This window comes from Talpa europaea, assembly GCF_964194135.1.
Source record: "Talpa europaea genome assembly, chromosome: 10".
NCBI classification, from domain to species: Eukaryota; Metazoa; Chordata; class Mammalia; order Eulipotyphla; family Talpidae; genus Talpa; species Talpa europaea.
The window spans coordinates 63,701,519-63,728,280 of record NC_140077.1 but is presented as its reverse complement, the minus strand read 5'-3'; the positions used below and the strand labels follow the sequence as shown (position 1 = coordinate 63,728,280).

Sequence of the window (26,762 nt, the reverse complement as noted above, 5' to 3'; positions counted from 1 at the left end):
TCCCTCCCGGCCGCACGTAGCTCAGGTTCTCCCGCCGCCGGCGCGCGCCTCTCGGTTGCTCCGCTCCGGCCCTCGCCTGTCTACCGCCGTCATGCCGATGTTCGTCGTGAACACCAACGTCCCCCGCGCCTCGGTGCCGGACGGACTCCTCTCCGAGCTAACCCAGCAGCTGGCGCAGGCCACTGGGAAGCCGCCCCAGGTGTGCGGGAGTGAACTGGAGGAGGGGTCGCCCGCGGGACTGGGTGTTCCCAGGCTGGGAGCGGGGAGGCGACTCCGGGGTGAGGCGGTGGGCTGGGGAGGGACGGGGGCGCCCGGGGCCTGGCGAGGGCGCTCAGGCGGGCTGGCCGCGCCCTGTCCCTGCAGTACATCGCGGTGCACGTGGTCCCAGACCAGCTCATGGCCTTCGGTGGCTCCAGCGAACCTTGCGCGCTCTGCAGCCTGCACAGCATCGGCAAGATCGGCGGTGCGCAGAACCGCGCCTACAGCAAGATGCTGTGCGCGCTGCTTGCCGAGCGTCTGCGCGTCAGCCCGGATCGGTGCGTGGGGCGCGGCGCGGCGGGGCGGGGCGGGGGGCGAGGGGGGCGCGCGCGCGCATTTCACACCCGTGGCCGCGCGGTGCGCTGAGCTGGGCTTCACCCCCTGCAGGATCTACATCAACTACTACGACATGAGCGCGGCCAACGTGGGCTGGAACAGCTCCACCTTCGCCTAAGGCGCCCCACGACTCCGTCGACTACACGCCTGCACTGGCCTGGCCCAGGCAGGCCTCACCTCTGTCAGTGTTGTATCCGCCGCTCCCGGCGACCCCACGTCCGGGTCTGGGGAAATAAACGGTTTGGACACCACGGGCTTCCTTGGTTGCTGACGAATGGGTGGGTGCAGGGTCTGTGCAATCACCGGGAGCCTAGCCAGGGAGGGGTGCCCCCTCGGAATCGACTGTTCCGGTGCCTTTTGCCTAGTCTTGCATTCCTTCCCCTAGCAGAAGCCCTTGGCAACGTGCTCAACCACAGACCTAGGAATCAGTCTGGAGTCTACCTCCTAGTCAAGGTTTGCAGCTTTTGCCTTCCCAGGGCCCTTTTATGACTCGCTTATGACTTGGCTGGGCAGGAACCCAGAGATGACTGTGAAGGGCAGGGCCACCACAGTGGGTCAGGAAGAGGGGGAGGGAGCAGTTGGTATCGGTCTGAAGGGTAAGAGGGCTAGCTGGACCTGGACCTTTCTCTCTGTCCCACCTTCCTCCTTCCAAATGGGCAAAAAAATGCCTGCCTCCCTCTGCCCTCATCACTCCCGTGGAGGCTGGTATGCCAGTTACTTGGCCTGGAAAATCCTGTTCTGGAACTTTGGGACAATTTTCAGATGTGTGTGTGTGTGCGTGCGTGCGTGCGTATGTTGGTGAGGAGAGGGTGCATGAGAAGTGGAGTTCTTGTTTATACTCCCCTGTCTAACTCCATTCTATGCCTGGACTCTTCTCCTTTCCAGCACCCAAGCCCCATCACAGTTCCTGAGATAACAGTAGGCCTGCACTTTTGGTGGCAGTGCACCCTATTAGGACTGTCTTTCCCTGAGGGCATGGTCAAGAAAAAAGTCAGTATCAAGGCCCAGGGTGACTGGGATCTCCTAACTAGGAGGCCTGAAGCCAAGTATAGGGGCTTCTTCCCAGGGTGGTAATAAGGCAATAGGCACTTTTAACTCCTGTCCCTGTACTATAAGGGCCTCAGTTACCCACCATCTAAACAGGGAAGTTCAGGTTACCCAGGCCAGTTGGCTTTGGGCTAAAATGCCTCACCTCTGCAGTGGAGAACTTCCGTGCTCTACAGCAACAACTCCTTCCAGCCACTAGCTGGAAATTCATGTCCTTGGAGTTGACATAGTTGACCAGGGTCAGCACCTGTCTCAGCTAAAGGGAAGGGCCAGCTTGACCCTGCACTGCCTGCTCTGTGGGAGAGGTCAAGTTTATTTCAGCTGCTTGCACAGAGTGGTCTCCCTGCTCATGTGATCCCCTGGGGGCTTGGAAAAGGTAGGACCTCACTTCTGGACTCCAGCTTTCCCTGGGCCCTTGAGACCCCTTCATCCTCTAGGTAAGAACATCCTAGATGCAAGGTGGTTTGTTAAATTTCATAGAATTTTAGTGCTTTTGCTTTTGCAAACTGGAGGGGTGCTATCTGAATTAAGCCTTTGGAGACTGTTACTTCATTTTGGATGTTGGGAGTGATGTTGCCTCTGAACCACAGGCAGTGACAGGCTGCTTTGTGTGTGTGCAGAGGCCTGGGACCCAGGTGCTAAAAGCTTCTTCCTTGGGACAGCTGCCTGTGCCTCAGCCTGTGCTGTACTCACTGTCCTTGCATGCGTTCACCTGTGTGGTTCTGGTGTGAACAGTCAGCAGGTATGGGCAAGAAGCTCCAAGTGCCCAGCCCAGGCTAAAAACATGAAAAGTCACTTTGTTGTCCAGTTATGGCTGAGTTCAGAACCACCCAGGCCCCAGAGCTGCTGCTTTCTATATGGACCCACGCTCATACCCCCTTCTTCCATCGCAGAGTTCTTGGCAACCCACCCTTGCCAGTTTGCTCAAGATGCCTGAGAACTGCTCTGCTTCTTAGGCCATGTTTTAGAGGTACTCTCCCCACTTAGCCCCAAGTCAACTCATCACATTCAGCCCTGGGCAGCTAGTTTTACTTCCAGAAAAGCAGTGGGAATGGTTGAGGTAATTTAGAGGAAAGAGGGAGGAGAATCAGAGCTCTGGGGAGTCTGGGAAGGTCTAGCCCATCTTTTTTTTTTTTTTTTTTTTTTGGTGGCAGGGGAGAGAGACATGGGCAGCTCTTCCACAAAGGTTGCCGAGGACCTGGCTCCTTCTCACCTCGGTCACATTCTGTCCTCAGTGAAAGGGCCATGAAGCCCCATATCTGTCTCTGCTGGAGGATAAGTTGGAGAGGGAGGTAGGGGGAGGAAGAGGAGGGAGTATCCTGGCCCCAGCTATAGCCAAAGGTCCCACTCATCCTAGCCTGGCTTGTTGCTGGGATCTCTTCTAAGGATCTGAGCGCTTTTCTTGTAATAGGCTCCCACCTTGGCCCTGGCCTTTGCTGTATCCTCTCAGCTCCTGAGTGCCTCCAGCCTGCCAGTTGCCAGCACAGAACCTCTTTCCTCAGCTTCAGACCCCATCCCACCTGGACCTGCTCCTCTTAGCCTTTACTTCTTAGAACCTGCATGAGACATGGTCATGTGAAAGCCAGGATATAGGTCTCTGTGATTCTAGCCCAACTCCCTTATTTCACAGATGAGGACACTGGCTCCTGGTCTTCTAGGAATGCTAGGCTGGCTACCTCTGCCTTGACCATGTTTATGCACCCACTGCCCTGAGCTAGGGCTCTTGTCTTACAGCCTCACACTAGCAATGGGTATCTTCTTAGCTAACGCTGGGTCACTGAGGGGGCTGGCAGGGCAGGCTAGAGAGGATCATGGGAAGCAGGAGTATGCAACATGGTTTAATGCCCTCCCATGAACCTGAAAGTGTCAGCTGCTGAGCAGCTGGAGCATGTGCAAGGCAGTGACTGGCTCCTTGGAATCCAAGGGAAAGGCAGCATCTGTGGGTCAGGAATGCAAGAATCTTGGACCTGCCCACCAGGTTCCCAAGTCCCCTGGAGCTAATAATTGGGCCTGTAGGGTAGGCAACTGCCGCACCCCATCAAGTTATGTTCTGTGCCCTATCCCAGTCCCCTTCTCCCTCCCCCCCCCTGCCAGCCCCAGTCCTCCAAATCATGGAGTCCATCCATGGAGCAGCTTGTCCATGGAGCAGCTTGCCCTTAAATTTACTCGTGGCTGCCTGAGGGCCCATAGTCATACAGTTAACCTCCGAAATGGCAGCAGAAACTCATTTCCAAATGATACCTCAGACTGAGGTGTGGGACAGATGAGATGGGACACAGACTGCCACTTGTTCAGTGGTGCTGTGTCATCTGTGGAAGACCTCTGGCCTACAGGGTGACATGAGTGTTCTCACAGCCGCTTTCTCTGGCAACCTTGAAGCTTGCCTTGCAGGTGCTGTTCCTTCTGCATGGAAAGAAAGGGCCATGAAGCCCCATATCTGTCTCCCACCTGCCCATTGTGAGCCCTACACCACACTCTGCTAGGAAGTCTTCCCTGAGGCCACCCTGTGTGGGACCACACCAACATCCCTCTGCTCCCACCTAGGTCCTGTTAACTGGGGTTTCTCTTGTGTTCCTCCCCCCTCCCACCCCATACCCCCAGCATCTGGTAAACAGAATGAAGGCAGCTGCACCCAGTTCTTTGATGTCTGGGCTGCAACTCCCCAGGCACACCTTTGTTGCAAATGCCCCACTGTCCCCTGCCTCAGGGCCTGCCTCCATCCAACTGGGAGTCAAGTCCTGTGTTCTGCTCTCCTTCCAGGCCTCTGTTTCCCTACCCCCATCTGAAAAGAAGGGTTTCACCAGATATCCTTCACCATTCTGAGAGTATCATGGGACATCTCAGCACCAGGGGTGCCATCACTGCAGATTACTGAGGGAGGGAAAGGAGCCAATGAACGACTTGTGTCCACACTCTTGGTAAACTGAAACTCCTTCCCTGGGGGCAATGCAGGAGTGTGGGCAATTGTCTTCCCAGCCTGTGTGATTGGCAGGCCTGATGAGGAAGACCCAGGTGGGGCACAAGGTCCTTGAGAAAGCAGCTGCAGCATTGCTAGGGAGCCTGATGATGGCGCCCACCAGTTGCAGGAACTAGCAGGTCAGCCCTGGGGCTACTCCGCTCCCTCTAAAGCAATAGATTAATAAAAGGCCAAGCTCAGTTACCTAGGAGAGGTCAGCTAATTCCCAAAGCTTAGGAAGTTTTCAGTGTTTCTGGATTACTGATGTCTTTGATTCCTTCCTTTACCGGGCAACTAAGTGTTGGCCCCCTAAACTGTAAAGCCCTTTCCTGACTACCTAGTCCCCCTTCTCATCTGAGAAGTTGCAAAGTCAGGTCCCAGCCCTTCAGGTCTCCCAGCAAAAATTCTAGAACCAACTGGGATAGGGGCACAAATGCAAAACTTAAGCCTCAGTCCAGATTTCCTTTCCTTTTATGTAGGCACACCTCATGCCTATGTTTGAAGCCCATGTATAAAGCAAAAATTGTCAATTTTCAGAAATTTACTGTCCTCTTACTCCTGGGATGTCAACCCCCAACTGGGAATAGTGAAGTCCGGACTTGATTTCACAGGTCCAGCTCCCAAAACATGCACACAGCACTTCTAATTCAAAGCTACAAATAAGTCTCATTCTGGGTTCCCAACCATCTGGTTTCCTCATTTTATTCTCATATTAATCGGTAGTATGTCTACATGGCTCAAATTCAAAGCGTTTCAAGGATCCACAGAAGGCTCCATTCTGCCACTTTCCTCCACAGGGTAAACCTCTCTCAAATCCCTCTGGAGATATTTTATGTGTATGCAAGCAAATATGTATAACACCATCTCTTCTCCCTTCCCTATGAAACGGTAACTGTACACCAGTTTTGCACTTTGATTTTTTGTACCTAAAAGTCTATCTCTGCATGAAGAGCATCCAGTATTCTTTTGTTGGGACAGACCACAATTCATTTAACAAGCCCCTAATAGCACTTTCCAGCCTTTAGGGCTTACCTCTGCTCTACTGAATTACACGTGTAAATACATCTGTAGGAAAGCTTTCTAGAAGTACCATTGCTGGTCAAAGGCAATGCTGTTTTAATACGGCCTCTTAGCGGTGGTGCCCCCAGCAGGGCACAGGAGCGGTCTTCCAGCCCAAGACTGACTTTTGGCTGTCTGATGGGAAAAAATGCTTTTCTTTCAGAGCAAAAGCTTTTAAATTTGTTTTTCTCACAATGAGGCTGAACATCTTTCATATGGTAAACAGTCATTCCCTTTTCTGGGAACTAAGTAAAATCTTCAAACCCATTTTCCCCACTGAATTGTATTTTTGTTTGTTTTAAGCTCTTTATATATTAGAGAGGTTAACCCTTTTCCTCAAGTTGCAAATATTTTCCCCAGTTTGTCATTTGGCTTTGGAGTTTATGGGTAGACTCTGGGGACATGCTTATCATGCTGTTCTTCAGGATTTGTGTCATTGCTAGATCTCCCCCACCCCATGATTATCAAACTATTTCCCGTGGTTTTTTCTAGGACTTGAGTGGTTTTGTTTGGACATTTACATTTTTGCTCCATCTGGAATTTCCCATGTTGCATCTATGGTAAGGTTCCATCTTATATGGGATAGTAGATTCCACCCACCTGTCTCCTCACCATGTTAATTCTTACATCTCTGCTTTTATTGCAAATCAAATCAGCTTTTGATGTGGGTCTGCTTCTGAGCTCTTGATTTTGTTCCCCCGATGGGTCTACTGAATTTCATTTGTAGCAGAAGCAGGAACTTGTTGGCAGACTGCTGCGGACCTGGGAAGGTGGGGAGCCTTTTCCTGCACTTCCTTGGGAGTCTTCCCTCTAAACTTCATTCTGATTCTGTCTCAAGCCCTCGCTCCCCATCTGCTCCCTAACGCCCTCAGTTTTCCCCACCACCTGCATCCGTACCTGCCAAACGTCCACCCTTTGGGTCTTGCTCTCCTGAAGGGGCTTTGCCCATTGTGTCCTTTGGGCCCATTGTGTCCTTCGGGCAGTCCCTTCCAGGGACCACACATGCCTTGTATGTCCTGAGGATGAAGCACTTGTGAGCCACGTTGATGCTGTCAGCAGCAAATGAGGAGCTGCAGCAAATTCCAAAGTTTCTCAATAGACTTAAGAACCAGGGCCTCTTGGTCCCAGATACCTCATCCCTGAGGCATCTGTTCCCTCACACCAGTACCTTTGTTGCAGAGATGATGCTCATCAGCCACTTTGTTTTAACTGATGATCCTCAAAGATGATTTGTATTTCAAGGTGTCTACAACCTCCCTGAAGATAACCTGGCCAGCCAGAAAGCACTGTCAGAGAAAATCAAGTGCAACTCTGTCAAATACCTTCCAGTATTTCTCCAGGGAACTTGTCAGGTAGCAAGTATCCTCTTGCTCTCTGATAATTCAGAGTATAATATTCCTGATTTTAAAATAAACTTATTTCCTTCTTGTTCAAAGAGATGTGATAAGACCTTTTGAATTTAGGGCCTCCTTAGTGGCCTAGGGGTTAAGTGTCAGTGCTTTCAGCATTACTGCCTGAGTTGGATCCCGGCCAGGGGCTAACCCACATAGCGCTGCAGATGTCTCCTGTCTCGCCCACTGCTCCCCTTAGCAGGGCATTTCTGTAAATCTGCCTGCTCTGTTTCCCACTGTCTCTGGTGAATCCTCTCACTCCCCACACCTCTGGCCCACACCCCAGTTCTACATGCAAAAGACCCTTTGGATTTAATTCCATTTGATTGTTTTGTGAATTCTGGTGAACACTTCAACTGCAACTTTGGGTCTAGAGGCAACGGGATAAGAACCAGACACCGGTCAGTGACCACACGGTTTGGAGAAGGCTATGAATGCATCTACCAGTCAGAGTGTGGGGCTGACGACAACCAGGTGATATTGCTTCTGAGCTTTCTGTTGAGAAACCAGGCTGAAGGGGAATAAATAAGAGGAGGCAGCCAGATAGGATGTAGAAGAAATTTCCCTCAACCTGTTCATTCAAACTGTAACAGATCACCCCTGGCCTCTTGAGGACAAGCCAGGCAATTACACAAGAAAGGGTGAGTGACTAACCCTTTGAGCCTCATCCATTCACAGGGCTTCTCCTCTTACAGCCAATATGAGAGCTGCGTGCTAAGAAAGGTTCTCAAAATAACCTGTCTGCAGGAGTGAATTCTTCTGTGTGTGTGTGTGTGTGTGTGTGTGTGTGTGTGTATGTCTGTATCCTCAGTGAGCTGCCATCTGGCAAAATGCACCTACAAAGCAGAGAACTCAGTGGCCATTCCAGAGTGTAGAGAGGATCATCTTTATGTTGCCATTAAGGTGATCGTGAGTGGATTTAAAAAAATCCAAAGAAGGATAGGAAGGGTGTAAATTTAGACAATTTTATCATTTAAGCCCATGTAAAGTCACTGACAAGCAAGACAAAGAATATTTAGAACACATACATAGAGTATCAATGCAGGAATGTTTTTCAGAATAAGATGTGACTTTACCATACAGAAAATGACCTCATCCATACAAAGAAGAGAAGATTGTGTGTGAGGGAGGAGTGAAGGAAACAACAAGCTCTTGAAAATGAATCACAATGAATCCAAGATGTACAAAACACTACAGAAAAAAAAAAAACCTGAGGGTCGTTGAAGGGCCTAATAAATGGGGGAGACCAAGCATGTCTGGATTGGAGGCAATATTGTCGTGATGTCACTTCTAATCTGGTTTATGAATCGACATTGTTGATTTCAACACGTATTTGGGCTCACTCTATGATCGGGGCAGCATTAAACTCTATGTGAAAAGAGCGATGTTCAAGTAGGCAACTGGCTGCCAATGGGGAAAAAGTTCAAACTGAATTCCTTTTTCACATCCACACAAAAATCAGTTCTCCATGATATAAACCATTAAAGATTATAAAGATCTTAGAATATCACATAAGAGATTATTAGCTTATGATTTCTCAAATGCAATCCAAAAAGGTCATACAACTAAGGAAGAGAAGGACACATTTGTCCTTGTGTTACTAAGACACCATTAAAAGTGTGAAAAGACATGCTGCGATTTGGGCAACTGATATCATTGGCAAAGGGCTCATGTCCAGACCCTACTTAAAAAAACTCTACAAATTGGTAATAGACAACCCAATAAAAAATTAACAAGAACTTTGGAAGTCACTTCACAAAACAGAATTACAAATGGAAAACATGCTCAATCTCCACAGAAACCACGGAAGTGCAATTAAAGTCACCACAAGATAACACGCCACCCAACATGAAAGCTAAAATTAACACACCCACAGTTCCACTCCTACTCATACCTCAAAGAAGCTCATATCTAGAAACAAATGTTCTTCAGCAATGGAATGGATAGTTGTGGTAGATTCCCGCCATAGAACACTCCACAGCAGTGAAACAAACAAGCTAGACATGCACATATCAGGATGGATGAACCTCACAAGCATAAAATGTTGAGCAAAACGATGTAAAATGTAAATAATTTCATTTATGTAAAGTTCAAAAACAGGCACCTCAAACTATATTGTTCAGAGGTCTGTGCCTAGGTGTTAGAACTGACAAAAGCAAGGAAATGCTCTCCTTCACAGGTCAGTGACCCACTGGTAAGGAGGGAGGGCTATGACTGGGGGGCCCCTGGGAATTTATGGGGTACTCCAGTGATACCTTTTTCCTCACAGCTCTTTCAGGTGTTTGTGCTACCTTTGTTAAACCATTAACAGCTAAAAGGGGAGGGCCTTGGCAAGCCTGGCTTCTGGCAGGAGCAGGCCTCCAATGGGCCTTGACCTGTGACAGGACAGCAGAACAGAGCTAGTTCCAGAGGGCTCTCACTTTCTGAGGCGGTGTTGGGGGTGAGGTTCGGATGGAGGCATTCTTAGCCAGGTGGGCACTTTCAGCTCAAAGTCAGTGAGGGCTGGAGTGCACCTGGGTGTGAATCTTGAGCCACAGAGATGTGCTGTCCCCAAAGCCTCCTATCAGAATGTGTGATCTAGAGGATCCCTTCTGCGTCTTCAGAGTACCTTCTACCTTTTAAGAATTGGTCCTCTGCTGTGGTGATGGTGCATGGGTGCCTTGGGGCAGGTAATTCTATGGGGACTCAATCTGAGGGGGTGGGAGGAAGCAAATAGTGTCTAAAAAATTTTTAAAAATGATAAATGTTAAAATTAAAAAAAATAATTAATTAATTAGAAATAATAATAATTGGTCCCCTGGAAGTGTGATACTGCAGCTTGGCTCACCCACAGACGGTTGTGGTTTGTTAATGGATGACAATATCAAAGGAATCAGGCCCTTTAGCACGCTATTCTCTTTGGTTGAGACAGAAAAACGATGAAATTACTGCACACTCCAAAGTTAGCAAGATTGTGCGAAAGGTGTGAGGAACTTTCCATCCCAGGTAGTCAGGCTTAGGAGATCCAGAAGGAAATAGCATGGTTTGAAAAACACACAATCTTACTCTCAGAACAGGCATGGTAAGAGAGAGCAGCAGGAAGAGAAACATCCTAAGTGGATGTCAGACATCAGGAGACAGGTTGGGAAGAGATGAAGGTGTTGACGAGACCCTGGAGTGGACAAGGCTGGACAGACCAGCTCATGGCGAAGACAGCTCCTTACTGTGAGGGAAGGGCAGAGGTTTGGAGAAGAGGCAACCTCTCCTCACCTCACTCCCTTCCTGACCAGTAGAAGCCTGGTGTCCCAGAACACTCTTGAGGGGTTGGCTGTTCAACCCTGTAGAACAGCCAACACAGACTCTGTAAGAACCAGAAGCCATCCCATGAGCCTGCTGACTGTCAGGTGGTAGAGGATCTGGGCAAATTCAAGGATGGAAGATCAGCCTCAGATACTGAGAAGATTTGGGGGTGTATTTTAGGACCGTGCAGTTCCTAAGGGTGAGGATCCAGACATTGCTGTGGTTGTAAGGAATGCTTTTAAATGTATGGATTAGGTCTCCAGGAAGGTCCATTAATCTCAGCCAGAGGAGAGATTAGCCAGGTGGGAGAGGGTTACTGGCCGCTTATAAGCTACAAGATCGTTTTAACCATGGATGCTTGTGACAAACCAGAAATGACAGTTTTTTTAATTCTCTTGCCATGGGAGACCTCAAGAGACAAAATTTAAAGGAATATGTCAGAAAAAGTAAATGTTTGGGCCAGAAAGCAAGGAGAAAGTGAAAGGAGGGAAGGCACAATCCAACAAAAACAGCACATGCTATGTGGTGAAGTAAAGGGTGACTCCATCGTCAGGAGCCAGCACAACCGCTAGGGGCACAGCTAAGTCAGACATACAGATGTGACAGGCCCGCGCCAACTGGAACCTTGGCCACAAAAACAAATGCCACTCAAGGCCTGGTGCATCCCAAGTGGAGGATGGTGTTCTGAGAACCAGAGTGAAGGGCTGCTGCTCTACTGTCCTCAGTTCAGGAACCTATGCCAGGGGTGGGGAGTTGCAAGACTGTGCAGGGCACAGCGTAGAGCCCAGACCTGGACACCCTATCACTAGGCAGCGCTGTGTTACTGGGTGCACAGAGGAAAAGCAAATGACAATATTTCAAATGTCCTGAAAGGAGAAGCTGTCTTAACTGAGATGAGTGACTGGACTGTTCGCAAGGCAGGAGACAACTGTTTGTGAAAAGGTAGAAGTGGCGCGATGTGCTCAGAGAGGAGGAGGCATGCAGAGGGGCGCTCTGTCCTTCCTGACACAACAGGGCTAAAGCTGCCACTGCGTGGAGTGGTAGCATCTGGGGTCCCTGCATGTGGGGTCTTGGCTACCTCTCTCTTCGCTGTCTACTCTCCATCAGCTGCCAGGCAGGGCCTTTCTGCTGGGGTCTTGAGGACTCTCTCAAGAAGAGAGTCTACACGGAATAAGTCCTGGATTTTGGAGCCATCAAGCAGTTTGCAAGTTGCCCTTGGGATTTCCCTATGGAGAGCAGGCCTGTCAGGCTGTCACCATCTATCTGGCTGGTAGATCTTTTAAAAGTGGAGCACAGGACAGACTTTAAATTAAAATTCCTCTACTTAAAATGCTGAGATGTGGAGGACCCCTTTCCAGAAGTAACTCAGCCCTCTTGTGCTCACAGGTAGGTGGTGTGTGTGCACAGTCTTGGAGAGGAAGTTAACACCAGTTGACTTTGACAGACAGCTGGACTGACTGCTTTGAACTTTAACCCTTTGACCTTAGGACTTTCGTTTTTTTATTTCTTTGAACTTTAGCCTAAAAGGGCAAGGGAATTTAAAATTATGATTGAATTTTACCCTATGAAATTATGTATCTATGTTGACTTTTTATTGGAGTATCTCTACCATTTTATTTCTTTGCAGACCCTCTGAGATAAACTCGAACTTTGAGGTTGGAACTAACTTAGGATGGAAAAGAACAGAGAGGATTTTTAGTTTGGTGGCTCACATGCCCTTGGAATTCAGTCATGCCAGTTTCTGAGACCCTTCTCAAGTCCTAGAGGGGGGACTCTAAGATGCCCTGGGGCCCCAAAGGAATAGTGGAGAGAATGAAGTGTGCCTCCCTCCCCTCTGGAAGACAAATGAGGATGCCCTGGGGGACCTTTTTGCTCTCCACCTGGTTCCAACTAGTTCCAGCCAATGCTTTGCTTAGCAGGCAGCCATAATATCGCTGACCCATGAGTCTGGGGACAAAGTGGACACCTTCAATTCAGTTCTTTTTGGTCCTCTCTTGGGATCTGGCCTGCCGAGCCGTGTGGGTGCCTCTCTCTGATTGGGGGTAAAGGAGAGCAAGCTGCTCAACTTGTGAAGCTCTCTTTCCATCACCCCAGGCCCTTAGGAATCTCTGATTGGCTGCTGAGAGCTGCTCTCCTGCTCGCCCCCACTCTCTCTTCCTCAGGTTTCCTTCCTCCTTTTCAGCCTCAGTGCTGAGGCTGCAGCTTCACTCTGCTGACCTCTGTAGGCTTGTCCCTAGAATCCAACATCTATCCCATTTTCTCTGCTGGAAATTAACTCCAACTATCATTTCAGGTAACATTTTTTTTTTTAATTTTTTAAATTTTTTTTTTTTATTTATAGAGGCATGTTTTATTTATTTATTTGTTTGTTTGTTTTTATATATGCACTGGGTACAGTCAGAAGCACGGGAGGGTGAGAGAATTCACCAGAGCCAGAGCGGGGAGCAGAGCAGGCAGAAGGACCGAAGTACACTGCTGAGGGGAGCAGCGGGCGGCAGGAGAGGTCTGCGCACCATGTGGACCCTCCTCCGGTGGCAGGGGAGCAGCCGGGGATCGAACCGGCGCCGCAGAGGAGGCCCTCAGGTAACATTTTTTTTTTAAGGACTTACTCTGTCCTTTAAAAGGCGGCAGAATATGTTTAGATGGCAAAGGGGAGTGGGAAAGACAAGAAACCCTAGTGCCAGATATATCTAGAGGAAATCAGCCGGGAGGCAAGGAATTGGGGCCCACATGCTCCCTCAGTCTATACTAGGCCTCAAGTAGCAGAGACCTGTAACCAGGGTCTATGTGCCTAAAGACTGAAGCAAAGCTTCAGCCTAAACTGGACCTGTTTCTTTTCTTCCTGGCCTGGGCCCAGCCGCCTGTGCTGACTCTCCTGTAAGCATGTCCCTCCTCTAGGATGCTCTTGTCCTGGTCACTTGCTTCTGCTGCTCCTCTTCCCTGCTGCCCCTAGGCAGTGGGGCTACTTCAGGCAACCAGGAGCCTGGCTGGATCAGAACAGCACTCCTCAGTTTTCCAGGTTTCTCCATCTGGCCACTCAGACCTTGGGTGAGTTGGCCACTCAGGCCAATTGAGTTCAGGGTTTCTGGCTCCTGAGTCAAGTCTGTCATGGCACTTCCTGCTCCAAGACTTAGACGGTTATCTGGAGTAGAGTTGCTCCACCTAAGGCAGGGTCAGCTTTGAGTAAAAGCAAGGACAATTTCCTCAAACAGGCAAGGTCCAGGCCTAAGTCCAGGGCCTCTTTGTCGACTTTCCCCCTTTGGTCAGAAGGACTATGAGGGGGTCCTGTGTGAATGGCCTTTCCCAATCTTCCAAGAAATTTCCCCAGGCATTACCATGTGTCATCCTTACAATAACCCTGTGAAGAAAGCAATACTGGCCCTACTTTTAGGGGAAAGAAGAAAGAGACCTAGAGAGGTAAAGTAGGAGACGTCCCACAGTCACACAGCAAGTTAACAGCAGTACTAGCCTCAAGCATAGCAGCAGCAGCAGCAGAGAGGAGCCCATTTTCACCCCAGGAGCTATGGGCCCCCACTTTCTACTACTCTCCTTCCAAGTCAAGGTCTTTTTTCTTCCAGTTTTCCTTTCCATCTCCCTGGCTGACATGTATTTTTTATGCTTCTGGATATCTTACAGGTTTTCAATGGCTCTGTTCAATAGTCCTATTACAGGACAGACAAGGAGTGGTAAAAGGTTTTGAAAGGCCTGTCTGAGACCTCTGTCTACTTTCTGGCTCCAACTCCTCCACCTTTAGGAAGTTCAAAGGTCAGCTTGACACAACTCTGTGTGTGTGAAAGAGGTCAGGCTGGGCTCAACAGAAACTATCCTGCTCAGGAGTGAGGACCATCCTCCTGTCCAGAGGGTGTTTTGGGGTGAGCACTAATCCCAGGAACCCCCTGTGTTATGGGGGGATAAGGGGGGTCGGTGGGCAGGGGAGTTTGTAGTCAACATAAAATGAGTCAAAATTAGGAGTGAACCAGGCCCTAGAATTGCTCAAAGGTTTATTCTAGCTTCCCGTGCATTTGCCAGGGATTAACCTCGAACATGGCACAGCTGCAATAATTCAGAACATGGGTGGATTTGTAGCAAAGGAAAAACTGGACTTCAAACTTCAGGGCCTCTGTTTGCCTTGGAGGGGCCTTAGTAGTATTTTCAGTTGTCAGGTGTCTTTGAAAAATTCGAAGAAGATATTTTTACAAGTTGGTTGAGGCCCACTGTCTCTTCCCATTGACAATTCCTCTGGCAATACTTCTCCTGCAGGAGTAGCTGTGGACATTTTGGATGGGGGACAGGGGAAAGGTGATTAATAAATGTGCTTGGTGGGAGATATATACATGTGCTTTGAAGTCACCTCATACATTAAAGCTATCTTGGTGTATACATGGTTTTCAAGAACACACTGCCAAATGAAAGACAGGAATCTCTTTGTAGGAAATATAAAATCCCGCAAAAGATAATCAAAGAATCTGCAGTCAAAAATTATGGTGGTGGTGGCGTGGGGGTACTTTAAGGCTGAAGGTGTTTCTGGCAGCTAATAAAAATGTCAGGACATTTTTGATGTTTCTGGTATTTGTTTTTAAAATTCATAATTTCTTTTCTAATCTGAGTAAACACACACGTACACACACGAATTGCTTATCATTTTGAATTGTTTTCTCTTGTCCTGGTATCCTGTTTAGCCTCTTTGTACCCAACTCAAGACTCAGTGCCTTAGGGTTACACATATGACTAGCTATTAACGAGGTCCCAAACATTCTCCAGGGCCCTGTTTTCACGCCATGCCAAGCTGTCTACAACTGAACACCCCACTTAAAACATGCAATGTGATCTAATAGCTTCCTTATCCTAAGCTTATTGATTCCTCAGGAATCATTCCCAAGCCACACATGAGGAAACTAAGGACAAGGCGAATTCTAAGGCTGAAGGAGGTGATTGTGTTAAAGACTAGAGCAGGATATGAGGAAATAGGGAAGGCAACTGATGAGATGAAGATAACTGCAGTTTGTCCCAAGGCCATTCTAGTTGGTGACTAACAGTCTCTAACAGATTCCCACTCAGGGTTCCTTCCCCATGGCAGCAGCCTCCCTCTGGAGGCAGAAATACCTTGGTTTATATGGTTTCAGTCACGGCCATTTTAGCTCTGCTTAAGCAGGAAAGCGAAAATGACTTGCTCAAGATCACTCAGCTAGTAAGTGACAGACCCAGGTTTCAAATTCAGGACTGTGAACTCAGAGCAGGGCTGGGGAAGACAAACTGAGCTGATCAAGCAGACCTGACCCCTCCTGGCAAATGGAGCAGTGGGGAGAATGTGGCAGCAGCAGGCCATGGCCTCAATAGGTTCGTTCTAGCCCCCCTTTCTTCCCATTGCTCTCTAAACCATGTGGATTGGGCTTTCTGGTGATATGTCCTTGCTTTTGAGGGCCCCATGCCCTGATGTAGCAAGTTCAATAACTCACTAGGCCTCTAAACAACCTAAGGAGGGGGCAGAGATGCAATTATTTTACAGATTATTTTACAGGTTCCGAAAACCTTGGGAACTCAATAACCTCCCCAATGGGCTGTTGTGTCTGGCAACACCACACTGTCAAAGCAAGGGGAGTCGTGGAGCAAGCTGTTATGGCAAGATGCTGCCAAGAAGGCAAAACCTGGCCCTTTTATTGACTGAATCAATACTCAGGGCAGGAGAACAGAGAGGGAAAGGAAGGAAACGAATGGCTGCTTAGGTTATCTAGGCCTTTTGAGGAGATGAGTCGGCTGATCTGGATTAGTTTTGTGGTCCGTGTTTAAAGATAGAAATCAAGCTTCCGACCCCCACTCATGGTTCCAATTTTATTATTATTTTTTTAAGATTTATTTATTTATACAAGAACTGGGGTACAGGCCAGAGGTGCGGGGGTGAGAGGATCCACCAGAGACAGAGTGGGGAACAGAACAGGCAGACTGACTGAAATACACTGCTGAGGGGAGCAGTGGGTGAGACAGGATAGATCTGCTGCGCAATGTGGGTTGCTCCGCGGCCGGTGGGGATTGAACCGGCACTGCAGAGGCTGCGGATAGCTTCACAGTGCTGCACTCAACCGCCTGCGCCACCAGGGAGGCCCTGGTTCCAATTTTATTAACAGGGCATTCTGCTGATCAGTCTCTGGGACGCAACGTTACATATCAGGCTCCCCAGGCATTCCTGGTCATGCCTCATGATGTATACTCACTGTCCCAGAGGATGAAGCATCCTGCTCTTGTTTAGCTTGAGGGGAAACTTTGCAGGGTAGGTAGTTTGCATTCTTTAAGTTTAGGTAATTTACTGGGCCAAATGGACTTTGTACTGGAAAGGCATAGCCCGCTGGCAGCTTAAGCAGCCGTTAAGCCTAGCAGACCCACAGGTTGTTCCCTGGCATGATCAGCAGTAATGTTCCCTACAGGTGCAGGAACCATTTAAGTAATGTCATAGGAGGTTCTATAGGGAGAAGACTAACAAGGCCCCCCACCCCCTGAAGAATGTAAGCTGTGATCTGAAGACACCCTGGCAAAAGATGAACAAAACAGTAACATAATAGGGGGAGGTCAAGTCCAATAAATAGGTCACACATGAAGCCTCTCTATTGACAAGAGTTACTGAGAGGGGTCCTCTCCTGACTCCAAGTCTTATTCTTTGTCCAACATACCCAGAAACCCTGAAATGGAATTAATGTGTTCATGACAAAAGTGTGTTTATGACTTTTCTTAAAGCCAGTATCTAGTTCTCATCAGGCTGGGGCCCCCATAGGGTCCTCTCCCTCACCTGCCACTGGCTTTCTTTCCTTGCATTGCCACTGTGCCCCGTCCCCCTCCTCAGCTGGAAATAAGTATCCCAAAGGTAACGATAAGCCCCAGTGTAGTTAGGATGGATCTAATTTAGATACCAGAAAGAGCCATGGTCAGACCCAACTGCACCTCTGAGCTCCCTTCCTGCTCTAGAACTGGGCTCTAGATTCAGAGCAAAAGAGCTTTTATGGGCCTCCCTGGTGGTGTAGGGATTAAGTCTCAGCATTATACAGTCGGAGTTCAATCCTGGTCAGGGAGCTAACCCACATGTGTCGCTGCAGACCTCTCCTGCCTGGCCCACTGCTGCCCTTGCAGGGCATTTCACTACATCTGCCTGTTCTGCTCTGCACTCTGTCTCTGGTGAATCCTCTCACTCCCCACAGCTAGCCAACACCCCAGTTCATCTACACAAAAAACATTTTAAAAAAATACAGCTTTTGTTTGTTCACTAGTCTGCCCTCCCCCATTTTCTGCACAGTTCTTTCTCTACCCTACCTTCTACACTAAAAATATTGACCTTTGAAAAATTAGTAGGGGTCTATTACAGTTTGCTTAATGATTCAGTTTATGAATCATTGTATTGCTTAATTCCAGCCTTATGGCTGGAGAATAATGCCATGGCCTCAGCTTGGCCCGGAGGCCTCCCTCCATCCCTTTGGATTCTTCCTTGCCCCGCCCCCCACCCCTGCTATTTTTGAGGCCACCCCCTCTTTTCTTCCTGTCCTCCCTTCCCTCCCTCTGGGGGACCCTGCACAGTTCCTTCCACTAGAAGCTGCCTAACACTCTGGACTCCTGCTGTGTCCAGAGTCGTTTCCTTCCCATACCCCGAAGATGCTGGAAAGTCTGACCCTCTCCACCTTCCAAAACATTCCGAGGTCCCAGTCCCCTCAGAAGGTCCCCTTTCTGCCTCAAAAGCCCCAGAGCTCTCTAGGCTCCCTGTTCCCGGGTGCTTTCCCTGCGCCTTCCAGGCAACCTGGCTGTCAGCCTGGCGATAGGAAAGAAATCCCGCCCTGGGCTTGAGGCCGCTCCTCGCGCGGTCACGGGGGCATAACGGCTCAGTGCGCTTGCATGAGCGCGCGCTCGGACGCCCGTTGCCGCAACGACTATTGCCGGTGCAACCCGCCCACATGCCTCTCTCTTCCAGCAAGCTCTGCTGCGGGGCCTGACGCCAGACTGGGGCGAGAGGGGCCCTCTGTGGTCTGCGAGCACAGCAGCGCCAGGACGCTTGCATTAGCCACCTCTGCCTAGAGGGCAAAATGAGGGTTAACTGCTGTGCCAAAGGCCAGACCGCAGACACACATCCGAGAGAAGCGCTGTCTGACTTATTTTTTAATTTTGCAATGACTTTATGTTAGTATGGTGGTGGTATTATTTTAAAGAATAAATTACCACTACTTGCACATCCCGCCCTTGGGTCAGACTGAATCGTACCCTCTGGCACTTTCACCTCAGCGTCTACAAAGGAAACCTTACGCTGGGGAATCTGTTATACAGTTGTGTATGTGTTTACCACTGAAGGAGTTCAGAACATGCAACCCAAAATATGCTGCTCCCGGATACTGACTATTTTGAATAAAAGACACTTGAAAAACAGCAAACACAACACTCTGACTTTCCTTCTTTTTCTTAAAAGCAGGTAACATTCCCATGTGAAAGATATCCTCCCTGTGCCAGAAGGAAAACACCAATTTTATTTTTTAAGATTTATTTATTTATTTATTTATTTGTTTGTTTGTTTGTTTGTTTGTTTGTTTATTTATTCAAGCACTGGGTACAGTCAGAAGCGCGGGAGGGTAAGAGAATTCACCAGAGCCAGAGCCAAGAGCAGAGCAGGCAGGAGGACCGGAGTACACTGCTGAGGGGAGCAGCGGGCGGCAGGAGAGGTCTGCGCGCCAACCCAGCGCTCAACCGCTGTGCCACCAGGGAGGCCTGAAAACACCAATTTTATCAAGAACTTGAGAATTAAAAGAATTCTGCACAGACTTTGTTAAAAGAATTCTCTTCTTGTAGCCTCCCCACATAGTTTACATTTTCACAATTAATTCTTTGTTCAGTCACGTGCTCTCACACACATGACAAATGCACACATATGTGGTTTTACAAACTTTCACACATGCACAGGTACTTTCAAGAATACACAGGCATATGTATCCCCTCACCCACAGACACGTGTTCCCATATATATTTACACATATGAGACATGAGGGCTTATTTTAAGATTTATTTATGCATACAAGAACTGGGGTACAGGCCAGAGGTGCAGGGGGTGAGAGGATCCATCAGAGACAGAGTGGGGAACAGAACAGGCAGATCTACTGAAATACACTGCTGAAGGGAGCAGCGGGTGAGACAGGAGAGAGGTCTGCTGTGCCATGTGTGTAGCCCCCTGGCTGGGGATAGAACTCATGCTGCAGAGGCTGCAAATAGCTCCACAGTGCTGTGCTTAAACCCATGCGCCACCAGGGAGGCCCCATATGAGGTTTTGTTTTAAAAAGTTATGGTAAGACATGCAGACACAAACATGGCTGTCATGAAGGAAGAAGTTTTTCACTGACAGTTCCCCAGAAACAGTAGGCCTGGCTGCCATGCAGGGTTACGTAGGAAAGCACCGGGGTGGATCAGAATGCGGAGGGAGTGGGAGGAAAATATAGTAAGAACTTTCTAGAAGGAATGGGTAAGGCATGGTAAGCAGGTTTAGGATGGTTAGTTTGAATAAATGCAGCAGGTTCTGGGGTGTAGAGGCTGTCCTGCCTTGTCTGGTACCTAGTTTTGCAATGAGCAGAGTAGGGTTATATTGGTTTGGTGTATGAGAGTTGGAGTAATTGGATTTCAAAAGGAAGGTGTGCTCAAAAGGAAGTCTTTTGTTATTTCTAGGAATTAACTAGAACTGGGGTGGAGGGGGATGGAGGGGGGAAGTTTCTCTCAGATCAGCAAGGCCCCAAGATGTCAAATCATTATAAAATACAGCACGTGGGCCTCCCTGGTGGCGCAAGGGGTTAAGCACTGCACTATGAGGCCATCCGCGGCTTCTGCAGCACGAGTTCGGTCCCCGGCCTGCCAGGGAGCAACCCACAAGGCGAGGCAGACCTCTCCTTTCTTGCCTGCTGCTCCCCTCAGCAGTGTATTTCAGTCAATCTGCCTATTCTGCTCCTCACTCTGTCTCTGGTGAATCCTCTCACCCCCTGCATCTCTGGCCTGTACCCCAGCTCTTGTATACATAAATAAATAAATCTTTTTAAAAAAATACAGCATGTCCTCAGAGAACAGGAGACAATTTTGGGAAGAAGTTCTGTTTGCAGAACTTCTAACATCCTGGAACTCTGTGTGCGGAGTAAACAGGTATTCTCAGAAGACTCCGGCTCACCTTAGGGTGACAGGCTGCCAACAATTGAGTAAGCCAGTTTGTTAGTGAGCAGATTGGGGGGGGGGCACCCCAGGACCTCTAAACTTGTACATCTAAAGGGATCTGGCCATCCTTGTGCACAAACACAAAGCATACTCAGTGTAAAAGAACTTTAATACAACTTGTATGCTCAGAAAGAGAAGAAAGGACAATAATTCCCCAACAAAACACCTAAACTTGGGCCTCCCTGGTGGTGCAGGGGTTAAAGTCTCAGCACTATCAAGCTATTGCCATCCACTGTGGCATTAGTTTGATCCTTTGCCAGGGAGCTAACCCACATGGCGCAGCAGACCTCTCCTGTCTCACCTGCTGCTCTCCTCAGCAATGGATTTCAGTAGATCTGCCTGTTCTGCTCCCCAATCTCTTTGGTGAATCCTCTCACCCCCCCCCACACCTCTGGCCTACACCCCAGTTCTTATATTCATAAATAAAAATAAACCTTTAAAAATAAATAAAGTGCCCAAGTTACCCATCCCCCTTGTGTGTGAATGCCTAGCCAAATAGGGTTTGCCGGAAGTAGCCCCCACGGAGTTCTGAAAGGTTGCCACAAGTCTCAGGCACCTTCTGGAGGAGAATCACAGGAGGGAACAAGGGGAAACGAGCAAATCTGGGATACAAGAAGCCAAGTCAAATCACATATCAAGGTAACAGCTGTCAGCTACCCCATGCGTCTCTCCCCCTTTGGTCTCTTCCAAGCGTTGCTCCATGTCTCTCTTCCATGCCTCTCTCTCCACGTCTGCTAAGTCTCTGGTGCAAGTCCAAAGCTGAGAAGTGAGTGTGCCCTTCTTCTCTACCTGTCTCCCTCTGTGTGTCTCTTTCCTTTGTGTTCCCTGCTCCCCCACCACTTTCCTTGTTCTGTTGCTTTACCTGTAAGCTCAGTTCTGCTGACAGTTAATTGGGTAGGGAACATGGTATCTCCCCCTCTTATGCAGTTCACGTTCAGTGAACTCTGGATATGTGACCACCTGTGGCCCTGTTGCAGGGAAGCCCTGATATGAAATGGGTTGCCTGACTGTGTGTCCTCACCTGTGTGCTTAAAGGGATTTATAATAAGACTCACTGCAGGCACACACAAAAAGGTTAATAAGGGTTTATATACAAAAGAAGGGGAAATGAAGAAATGAATAACTCAGGGAGAAAGAGAGGGAGATAAATTGGTGCATGTGTCCCACCGGTTCCGCTGACCCCGAATCCCAATGGCGCACTGCGAGCTGGTGAAAAGCCAAGAGTCAAGAGGCCAAGAGGACCCCCATGGCCTACATGTCTGCTTTTATACCAAACCTGGCTGCTTAACCCCACCCTCAGGTCCCAGCAACCCTCCCTTCTGTGATGATGGGATTTGTTGTTCCCGGTATCGTGATGGCTTTGGTCTGGAGTGGGGATGGAGTCCACAAAACCTGTGTGGAGTTTGCTCAGGACATCCTTTCCCCCTCACAGCCCCAGCCCATGAGGTCCACATTTACCTCCTCAGAAGGATTTCCTTTCTCTCTCTTGAATTCCAATTAAAAAAATTCCAAGTGCTTCTCACTTGGTCCCTCTCTAGGGACATCAGTCTATTTAAAAATTCACTGCCCCAGCCCCAAGCCCTGAGCCATCGCTGAGACCCTGTGAAGATATTGGGAGTAAGGAGTAGATGCAGGGAGAAGAAAGGAAGAAGGGAGGTTCTGGCAGGGCAGTGCACCCAGTGTCTATCCTCTCCCTGATCCCCAGAACTAATCTGTTTGTCTTAATGCATACTCACAGGGATCCGGCTCTGTATTTCTCCTGGCAGCTGTTTTGGGGGACAGTTCAGACTATAGGTAGTTCTGCCCTAAACCAAGCCTTACAGTTTAGGGTCTCACCTGCCTGGGACACACCTGTAGCTATGCCAACCTGCTGGGTGACCTCTAAGATCCCTTCCATCTACCCCATGGCTGGTGCTGAGGTTCCCCGCCACGGAAACAAGCCTCTCTGCGGTCAGTGCTCAGCAGCTTTCCAAGAGGCCAGAAGGTTTCCTGAACAAGGCCTGGGAGCCAGGTGAGGACAAGGCCTGGGAGCCAGGCAGGACCTCTGGCCACAGGAAAAGCAAGCCCACAATGCCTCCCTAATGACTTCCCTCACTCCCCATGCACGGCTTTTGACTGCTTTTCTCACTTGACCACCCTTCCCGTCGCAGTCCGTGCCCCCTCTTACTGCCCAGCAGTGCAAGGGATGTGGTGAGAGCTAACAATGTGTGGGCAGCCCACCCCGCTCTGCTCTGCAGCCTTCGCTGCTGGGTATAAACATTTCCTGCAGGTGGCCTGGAGCTGGATGTGGGATCACAGTCTGAGCAAGGGTCAGCAAGGGTGGGGCCTGGTGGACTGCACTGGTTTGTGGCCAGGATGGGGCGGGCATGGGATCTGAATGGGGATTTGGATCTGTGGGCTGGCGTTTGCAAATGGATGCCTCAACTCCTGGTTGCGGCCCCAAAGGGGCAGGGCCTGAAACCCTATATCTCCCGGCCACCCAGGGCTTGCCACCGCTGCTGTCCAGGCTGTTTTACCGCTCCACCATGGGCCTGGAGCTCTACCTAGACATGCTGTCCCAGCCCTGTCGCGCCGTCTACATCTTCGCCAAGAAGAACGGCATCCCCTTTGAGCTGCACACCGTGGAGATTTTCAAAGGTAGGCTCAGCCCACCCCCCATGTATCTGCTGGTCCATATTTACAGGACCTTCACCCAAGAACTCCGAGCATGTCCACACCTGCCTCCAAGTCTGCATATTCCCCTCACTTCCCCTACCATCCCCCACTTCTCCAGTGCTCTGAGCTGTGTGATCTTGGACAGGTCACAGGCCCTCTCAGAACCTTAGCTTTTCTCTGAAAAAGAGGATAATGTCATCCTCTACTCTGTGGGGTGGGGAGAAAAAAATGTAGAAAGAAGGCTACACTGTTGTGAGGATTAAGAGGCAGGAAGAGGGCCTCCCTGCTGGTGCAAGGGGTTAGGTCTCAGCACTATGAAGCTATCAGTAGCCTCTGCAACAGGAGTTGAATCCCTGGCCAGGGAGCTGACCCACATGGCTCGGCAGACCTCTCCTGACTTGCCCACTGCTCCCCTCAGCAGTGTATTTCAGTAGCTCTGCCCTTCTGCTCCCCACTCTGTCTCTGGAGAATGTTAGGGGGAAAGGATGTCCTGCGCTAATTCCATACAGGCTTTGTGGATGCCACCCCCACTCCACCAAGACACTGGGAACTATAAATCCCAGGATCTCCAAAGGGAAGTTGCGAGTACCTAAGAGCAGCCCTTTTCTCTGTTTGCAAATAAAAACCAGCCACGTTAGGGGGGTTGGGGCACTTGGCTCGTGCTCTTGGCCAGGCAGGTTTGGTCTCGGTGGGTCATTTGGGATTCCAGGTCAGTGGAACAGGTAGGGCACATTTATCTCCCTCTTTTCTCCCTGAGTTTTATGTTTCCTCATTCCCCTTCCCTTGTAAATAAACCTTTGTTAACCTTTAGGGTGTGCCCGCAGTGTAGCGGGTGAGGACCCACAGGCAGGCAACCCATTTTAGAGCGGGGTTGCTCTGTAACAAATCCTCTCATCCCCCTTCCCTTTCCCCCAACTCTGGCCTGCACCCCACCTCTTGTATGCATAAATAAATAAAATCAATCTTTTAAAAGAAAAGAGGCAGGAAGATCATTCCATTCCCAGGTCAGTCAAGCAGGCCCACCCATGGAGCGGGGTAAACAGAGCCCTCTGCCCCAGACCCTGGTTTACCCAGCCCAGCCCCAGAACTCAGAACTCAGGAAGGAGAGGCAGGGCTCCGCAGGTGTAGTTGTTGCTTTTCTAGCCTTTTCTGATTTCTTCCTCTTTAGGGCAGCACCTGTGCAAGGAGTTCTCCCAGGTTAACAGCTTGCAGAAACTGCCCACCCTCAAAGATGGTGACTTCATCTTGACGGAAAGGTTTCCTTCTTGTCCCCCATCCACTCTAACTCCTGGCTTTCCCACTGTGGGCCATCCTATCCCTTGAGGCAATGAGGACAAAGATGAGGGGTGTGGTAAGGACAGTTTGGGAATAACTAGGGGTGACCTAGCAAGTCTCTGCATTTCTCTTGTCTTCAGTCACCTCCTCTGAAGCCCAGGGACTCTCCATCCCCAGCTGCAAGGGCAATAAAGAGGGGACAAGGGGGACATTTGCCCATGTCCAGGAGAGTAGGCTCAACAACTATTAGCTGAAAGGACTCTCCTGATTTATCAGTCTACTCTCCAGAGTCTGCCAGGGCTCCTTGGACAGTCACTAGGCAGGAAGAGGTCAAGAGGTCAGGTGATTACAGGAATGATGATGGGGCGACTGTGAGAGGAGACCCATGACAAATATGAAGATACACTTCCTTTCCTTGTCCCCAACCCATACACTCAGTGTGCGGGTGATTCCACTGAGCACCTGCTGTGTCACTTAACTACTCTGCGCCTTAGCTTTCTTGTGTGCTAAAGGGACAAGAATCTCTTTGGCAGCTCCTGGGATCTCCTAGGGATGAGGTTCTTAGAGTGCCAAACAACAGAAGTCTGTCCAGAGGTGGGTCTGAGATGGAAGGAAAGGAGGAGACAGAGTGGGTACATGGTGGAGAGAGGAGGCAGTGCCTGCGGGCATAGGTGAAGGTGGGGAGCATTAATGCAGAGAACCTCCTGGGCTGTGAACACCTGTGAGTAAACACCCAGAGACAGGTCCTCACAGCCACTGTTCCTGCCTCTGTCCCCCCAGTGTGGCCATCCTGATTTACCTAAGCTCTAAGTACCAGACAGAGGAACACTGGTATCCACCCGAGCTGCAGTTCCGCATCCGCATCCATGAGTACCTGGGCTGGCATGCTGATTACATTCGAGGCACCTTTGGTGTGCCCCTGTGGACACAGGTGAAGAGTGCTCTCTGGGGGTGGCTGACCATCAGGGACCTGGGCAGAGGCAGGGGCCACAGCCTCCGCCTACCTTTTGCCCTCATTAGGTGGTGGCACCACTCATTGGAGTAAAGGTGCCTGAGGAGAAGGTAGCGCGCAACAGGACCGCCATGGACCAGACACTGCAGAAGCTGGAGGACAAGTTCCTGGGGTGCAAGGCCTTCCTCATCAGCCAGAAAGTGACACTGGCTGATCTCATGGCATTTGAGGAGCTAATGCAGGTATGAACTTGGCTAGCGAAGCAGTATCCATCCTATTGCCACCCCCTTTAGATAGACAGAAACACTGAAGCCTAGAGAAAGCCAGAATTTTGCCCAGAATCACAGAGCAAGTTTCTGCCTGAACTGTGCTGAAGCCCTAACTTTCTACTTCTCTCCTAGATGTGGGGTTTCATCTGGTGCTGTTAGATCCTGAGGCTGGTCACAATGATCTGGGCTTCACATGGGGTTGGAGGAAGGGGTCTGACAACTGTGCTGTGATTCCCAGTTGTTGGGACCTCAGTATCACCATAACCTTCCCATCCTTGTCCCCTGCAGCCCATGGCTCTTGGCTACAAACTGTTTGAGGAACGGCCAAGACTGGCAGCATGGCATAAACGAGTGGAGACTTTCCTGGGTGCTGAACTGTGCCAGGAGGCCCATGGTCTCATCTTGAATATCATGGAACAGGTGGCCAACAAAACATTCCCAGTGCCCCCTCCAGAATTCTATCCAAATATACTGCTTCGTATTTCCAAGATTCCCTGAGGGAAATGTGATGGAGGCTGAAGGTTAGGAACCAGGAAATTAGCAATAAAGATTCATTCTGTTTCTTACTTGCCCCTTTTCATCTTGCTCAGTCTTGTCTCTTGTCTGGGTCCAGGAGGAATTCTGCACTACACCTCAGGTGTAGAAGAGCCAATCAATAGAAAACTAAAATTCACCCTATACAAAGAGCTCCTAAAATTCAAAAGCATGAAGAAAAACAACCTTATTAAAAATCAGTAAATGGGCCTCCCTGGTGACGCAAGGGGTTAAGACGCAACCTATGAAGCTATCCACAGCCTCTGCAGCACAAGTTCGATCCCTGGCCAGGGATCTACCCACATGGCGAGCAGACCTCTCCTGACTCTCCCATTACTCCCCTCAGCAGTGTATTTCAGTCAATCTGCCTAATCTGTTCCCCACTCTGTCTCTCATGAATCCTCTCATGCCCCACACCTCTGGCCTGTACCCTGTTCTTGTATGCATAAATAAATAAATCTTTACAAAAATCACTAAGTGCCATCAATCTTTTAAAAACAAGGAAGAGTGCCTCCCCTGGTGGCACAGGCGGTGAGCGCCCT

The 26,762-nt window shown here is 49.5% G+C and overlaps 2 protein-coding genes across 2 annotated transcripts; both read left to right on the top strand.

The window, feature by feature from the left end:
• On the top strand, positions 1–845 carry MIF (macrophage migration inhibitory factor). Its single transcript, XM_084245135.1, has 3 exons — positions 1–199; positions 364–536; positions 646–845. The coding sequence occupies exons 1-3, from the start codon at positions 92–94 to the stop codon at positions 710–712; spliced, it is 348 nt and encodes a 115-aa protein (XP_084101261.1). The 5' UTR covers positions 1–91; the 3' UTR covers positions 713–845.
• A 22,215-nt stretch (positions 846–23,060) lies between these two features.
• Positions 23,061–26,184, top strand: LOC311179266 (glutathione S-transferase theta-2B-like; the record flags this gene model as incomplete). Its single annotated transcript, XM_084246383.1, has 5 exons — positions 23,061–23,172; positions 24,359–24,446; positions 25,246–25,396; positions 25,486–25,659; positions 25,975–26,184. 5 exons carry the CDS (start codon positions 23,061–23,063, stop codon positions 26,182–26,184), a joined length of 735 nt encoding a protein of 244 aa, XP_084102509.1.
• Positions 26,185–26,762: the final 578 nt, after the last annotated feature.